This window comes from Pteropus vampyrus, unplaced genomic scaffold (assembly GCF_000151845.1).
Source record: "Pteropus vampyrus isolate Shadow unplaced genomic scaffold, Pvam_2.0 Scaffold105, whole genome shotgun sequence".
In the NCBI taxonomy this organism is placed as follows: Eukaryota; Metazoa; Chordata; class Mammalia; order Chiroptera; family Pteropodidae; genus Pteropus; species Pteropus vampyrus.
The window spans coordinates 1,961,770-1,967,778 of NW_011888886.1; the positions used below are offsets into that span (position 1 = coordinate 1,961,770).

Here is a 6,009-nt window from a genome sequence, read left to right on the forward strand (position 1 = left end):
GAAACTGGAAGTCTGGATTCAGCTACTGTAGTACCATTTCACACACTTATTAATCATTTGTTTTTTAATCCATGTTTTCTCAGTCATATCGGAACATATGTGCCAGGCACTGTGCTGGGTGTTGGGTTGGGACGAAGAGGTGTGATTGTGTAGTGACAAACAAAATATGTCTTCTGTTCTTAAGGAGGTAATAGTTAAATCTAGGAAAAACAGGCATATAAAAAGATGGTTTCTGTATAATCTAGTTAGGGCTATGATCTCAGTAGAAACTCAGGGGAAGGAGAGACTGATTGCTCAGGAGTCATATTAGAGTACAGAGACGGTGATTCCATCCATAATTTCCAAGGGCTATTATGTAAATGTTTAGCTATGTCAATGAATGAAGATTCAGATGAACAGTGTATATTATTATAATGTGACTTATTTGGTTAATAATCATGGATTTCATTTTTTTCAGATAAGCCATGGTTCGATTTCAGAAAATGGTATCAAGTTATGAAGAAATCTTTCGATGAGAAAAAACAAAAATGGGAGGAAGCCAGGGCAAAGTATGTTATCTCTTCAAGTTTTAGATTCACCTTCTTTATTTTCAAGACTGTTACTTTACATTTGAAAACTGAAGTTTCATCAGTATAGACTCATCAACCTGGTGACATTTTTCCTAGAAATATTAGCTCCCTAATTAACTTTTTCTTTAATTGGAATGTTGTCCCAAAATAAAGGTTCCTATAAGAAACCAAAACGAAGGAAAGCAGGAAGAGATTGTATTCAGTTCAGTCTCAGCGTCTGACTTTGAACTCTCATTCTGACGTAGGTCCATTATTGTAGAATGGAAAGAGCATAGATTTCATGCTGGGTTTGAATCCTGATTGCATGGCAGACTAGCTATGTGACCATGGGCAAGTTACTTAACCTCTGAGTCTCAGTGCACTGAAATCTAGTTGGCTCATAAATTTTTAGAGATATGATATCTTATTTAATATAGAGTACGTTACTATTGATCCCTAATTTGAACAATTTCATATCTATTTTTAAAATTTGGAGACTTTGAAACAAAAGTCAGTATCTCTGTAATTTATATAAATTTACAGTAATACTCATTTGATCAAATCATTTATATCCTTTGAGAAAAACCAAGGTTCCTCAAGTTAAATGATAATTCATTCAGTTCTAGTTTCCTTATAAGTAGGAATGATTATGTCCACTTTATACTTTAAGAACTAAATTTTTATTTTCACAGGTAGAACTAGGTTATTTCTTCTCAATTTAAGAGAGCTTTTAAATAGAGAAACAGACTAACAGATGAATAAAGCGCAGTGGGGAGCAGGGCCCTTGCCTAACAGGGGAGAGGAGTGACAGTTTCTCACTATTCATGTTTGATGGACAAGGGTAAAGAAGAAGGGTTGAGAGGTGAGCTTATCCTGATACCCAGGGAAGAATAAGTTCTTCCTCTTCCTTGTCTGAGAACAAGTGTCTCTTTAGCCATTGGGTCTCAGTGGCTATTTTCCTGGAAGACACCGGCCCCAGGGAAGAGATTGTCCAGGAGATCCATTACCAGGATCCCACTTCATAGATGCTTTGGGCTAAGCACAGTAGCGTATGTCGATCACTAAGACACTATTAGAGAATGGGAAGCCACAGGCTGGAAGACAATATGTGCAAATCACATATCTGATAAAGATTTATATCTAGACTATATAAAGAATCCTCATACAATAAGAAAACAACCCAATTTTTTAACTGGACAAAAGATTCAAACAGATACTTTACCCAAGATGTATGGATGGCACATGAAGGGATGTTAGAAGGGAAATGCAAATTAAAACCAAGATGCGAATGGCTAAAAACCAAAACAAACAAAACACTGACCGTGCCAAATGTGGGAGTACAAAGTGGTGCAGCCACTGTGGAAAATTTGGCCGTTTCTAATAAAGTTAACATACACTTATTATACTACCAAGTAGTTTTCACTTCTAGATATTTACTCAGAATGAAAACAAGCTTATACAAAAATCTACATACAAATGTTTATTGTGGCTTAATTCACAATGGCCCCAAACTAGCAACAACCCAAATGCCCTTCAGCTGGTGAATGGATAAACAAACTAGTATATCTGTACACTGGAGTGGTATTCAGCGATAAAAAGGAACAAAATTCTTATACATCCAACACTGTGTGTGAATCTTAAATGCATTATGCTCCACGAAAGACTCAAAAGGTTACATGCGATATGATTCCATCTATCTGACATCCTGGAGAAGGCTAAACTATAAGGCCAGAAAAGCAGATCAGCAGTTGCCTGAGATGCAAGATCTGGGGGTTTGGAGAAGGGTTGACTGTCAAGAGGCCCGAGAGATCTTTGGAGTGATGGAGGTGTTCTATATAGTAATCACAGTGTGACTACGTGATGGCGTGTGTAAAAGCTAGCGGAACTGCACTGAACAGGCTGAATCGACTATGTAAATTACACCTTAGCTTTTAACAGTGGGGAAACAAATCGTGTAGACTAGATGCCGGGCTCTCTGGTTTCCCGTAGGAAACATTAGGACTTTGTGCTATGTCTCTGTTTTTGTAGCTTTTGTAGTTTGGGGGAGAGGTAAGCAGAGTAAATTAAATTTTGAAGAAGGAGTATAAACAGAGTATTGTTATTTTAGATTGTCTTTCCCATTTTCTGAGCATATGAGCCCAAAGAAGTACTAACAATACCTCGTTGACTATACACCTACTTGCTTAGGCATTTATTATAAATGCATAAGAAAATCTATCTAGATTAGGTATTCACAAGGGTTTATCCAGAGATGGGAATAAGAGTGTTTAGGGAACTTCTTTGTTATTTGCAATTTTTTACCTTGAGAATGTTGTTACTCTTATTATTTAAGAAAACAGCAACAACAGAAATCTGAAATAATCACAAACTCATTTGCCATAGGGGTAAATGGCGAGCTTTCTGATAGATTTTAGATGTGGTGTGGCTCGCAGAAGTTTAGTTTACACATAATCTTCTGGTAACCCTGATTCCGTGTCTTCTGCTCCCTGATGATGGGGGCGGGGGGTGGGTGGACCCAGGTCCTCTGGTTCAGTCCTCTTCTTGCCACACTGCCTCTCAGAATAAGAACGTGGCCTGGGGTCAAAAAGAAGGCAGTTCTCATTTTTTACTGCATATTATGAAAATCGCGCACTTCAGGAAACTCAGAGTTAGTGAGAACGAGACTCAAAGTGAACATGAAGCGTGATCTTTGTCCCAGAGCAGCCGTCTGCTTGCAAAATTTAACGAAGTAGAGATGGGACGTGTCGCTTCCCTCTAGCCTGACTCTCGGCCGGCCATCCGCAGTCTGGAAGGGGCCCACATGACTCTTGGGTTTTGCTCAGGAGGCGATGTCTTGTGTCTGTCGTGGGTCTCCATTCCACAGCGGCGCCTCCCTGCCAGGCCTTCCCCGGGCAAGGGTAGGTCAGGTCAGCATGCGACCGTTAGGGCTGGGTCATGCTGGCCTCCAGACCATTCCTTCTCATTCCCACCAGGGACAGGATTGACTCCAGGCATTAAACGACGGAAGTCTGGCCCTTAACTGTTCACTTTGTGTGGCTTACCAGTGTCAGAAGAACCGCCAGCTTACTCCTCAGCACGAGGGCGATTGAACCCGTCGTTTGTTTCTTAGGCACCTTCACTGTATGAGAACAGCCAGCAGGGGAACCTCACGTGTGGGAAGCCATGCCTCCGGTGTTTCGTATAATTAACAGCTCCTTCGGGGGCTCATGGCAGCTGGGAGGCTCTTGGGAGGAGCACATCATTCTGTCGCTTTGTTCTCTCCTTTAGTGCTACCTACTTCTAGGACATAAGCTCTGTAGACATATGCCAATGGGTCCTCCGAAGCCAGAGCTTTTACACTGAATATCAGGCATTTCAGACATTGCTTCAGAGACACTTCTCTGAAATGTATTTAGGTCCCTTTCTTCTCCATCCCGCTCCAGCTGTTGTCTTACCCTGTGCAGGTTCGTGTGGAAGAGCGAAAAGCCACTCTACCACTCCTCCATCGACAGGTCAGTGGCGTACAAAAGAAGAGGTGAGTTGTGTTTCCTCCTGTTAACGCCAGGCAGCAGCAGAGTTGGAGAAGAGCTGAATACCTTGACTTGAAAAGTGAAGCATGAGTAATTTTTTCTTTAACAAGTGTTCCAGGGCACAGCCAAAGACGTATCCACTATAAGGAGCCTCCATAGGAATCCATTTTAGAAGCACGCCGCTATACCAAACAGAGCTTAAGTTCCCCTCAAAATCTGAAGTCCTGTGTTCCTGTGACTTTCAGAATGCTTTGTTTGGAGAATTGCCTTTACGTGATCTTATTCGTTTTTTTAAATTGTGGTAAAATATACATAACAAAATGACCATTTTAACCTTTTTAAAGTAGTTCCCCTCAGCCCTCATCCAGTGCGTTTCCCTAATGTTACCCTCTTTTATTACCACGTGCGTTTGTCGTACTAAGAAACCAACATTGATGCGTTACTGTCAGGTAAACTACAGACTTAACTTGTGATTTAACGTTAGTTTTTATTTTATTCCTTTTCTTTTTTCCTCCATTTCCAGAAATGGTGGTAAATCTACAAAAACAATTTAGCACACTAGTTGATTCAACACCAACTGTTGAAAAAAAAAACCCCTCAAGTTTTCAGTTCAACTGGACTGAAGAAGACACAGATAGAACTTGTTTCCATGGACACAGCCTCCAGGGAATCCTGACGAAGAAAGGCCAGTCACTGACTACCAAGAATTCACTATATTGGCTTAGCACACAGAAATTCTGTAAAAGGTATGTGGTGCTTTTAGAAATGAAAGGATAAAAACATGATACAGCCTCTAGTTTGGCCTGAAGTCGTATCTTTTTCTAATTTTAAAAAGTCACGTGTAATTTAAAGGAGTTGGCTATAATGAGAGCCAGGTAGGTTGTCGGAAATAGAAGATGGTGAGCTTATAATCAAGAAAATCGGAATTACGCATTGAGTGTGGTTTAAGAGTTTTAGGGATGGAGGTGTTAACCAACCTTATTGTGATAGTCATTTCACAGTCTATGCATGTATCAAATCATCACTTGTACACCTTAGACTTACATATCTCAATAAACCTGGGGAAAAAGTTTCAGATTATAAAGACTTTTGCCATTGTGAAAGGTCTTTTTTCCCTGATCTCATTCCCATAGTGACATGGAAATTGTCTGTCAGGCAGTTTCCCACAGCGGGTTAGAGGCGGTGCTGGGGAGTCTGGCTGCTCGGACGGGGACGCAGCTCTCCTGCTTGCTCGTGTGCGCACAGCTCCGCTGCCCGATCGCAGAAGCAAGGCCGTGATACTGAGCTTCCTCATACTCTCAGCACCTCCGGTGACTGCCATCTTCCTCAGAGTAAAGTCAAAAGGCCCGAGGGAGCCTACAAGCCCCTGCTAAGTCTCACCTCTCCTGCTGCCCCGCTCCTGTGCTCACTGCCCGCTTCACGCAGTTCTCTGCTCCTGGAACTTGCTGAGGTCCCTCCCCACACAGCCCTTCGCCCGCCCGTGCCTCCAGCTGGGACGGCTCTTCCTCCGTGTATTTACACGGCTCACCTCTCTCAGATTTTGTTCAAATTTCTCTTCCTCAGAGAGGCCTTTCTTAACTACCCTGTTTAAGCAGCACCAGCCCTCCCCCGCGCACACCCCCCCCATCCTTCGCTATCTGCCTTGCCCCTTTTCTTTTTTCTTATAGCTTTTGTCACTATTGAATATATTATAGTATTATGTATTTATTTTGCGTATTTGTCTGTCCCCCCAAACTAGAATGTAAGGTCCTTTAGCTGGGCCTCTGTCTTACTTAATGAAAAGTCCCGGAGGCTAGAGCAGGTCCTAGATGCTCAGCAACTGTTTGTGGAGTGACTGAATGGAAAGCGGCAGCTGGAACGCAGGGTTCTTAGGGGAGCTAAATGAGATACTCTTTGTCTGTCACAGATGCTCACTAAATGATAACTTTGGCCATTATTACTATTTTAAACAA

At 41.9% G+C, this 6,009-nt stretch overlaps 1 protein-coding gene and 1 long non-coding RNA gene across 4 annotated transcripts in view; both read left to right on the forward strand.

The window, feature by feature from the left end:
• LOC111742985 overlaps positions 1-1,948 on the forward strand; it is a 2,187-nt gene extending 239 nt beyond the window's left edge. The window contains exon 2 of the long non-coding RNA XR_002781544.1: positions 723-1,948. This is a non-coding gene — a long non-coding RNA (uncharacterized LOC111742985). The remainder of the gene's footprint in view (positions 1-722) is intronic.
• TAF1B (TATA-box binding protein associated factor, RNA polymerase I subunit B) overlaps positions 1-6,009 on the forward strand; it is a 62,834-nt gene that overhangs the window by 49,961 nt on the left and 6,864 nt on the right. For 2 of the 3 annotated variants that reach the window (XM_011365117.2, XM_023533589.1), the window contains 2 exons: positions 3,992-4,062; positions 4,581-4,803. In XM_011365117.2, the coding sequence (XP_011363419.1) occupies positions 3,992-4,062; positions 4,581-4,803 (294 nt within the window). Of the gene's footprint in view, positions 1-3,991; positions 4,063-4,580; positions 4,804-5,190; positions 5,386-6,009 lie in introns of those variants that run through there. The other variant, XM_023533588.1, reaches the window with a different exon arrangement.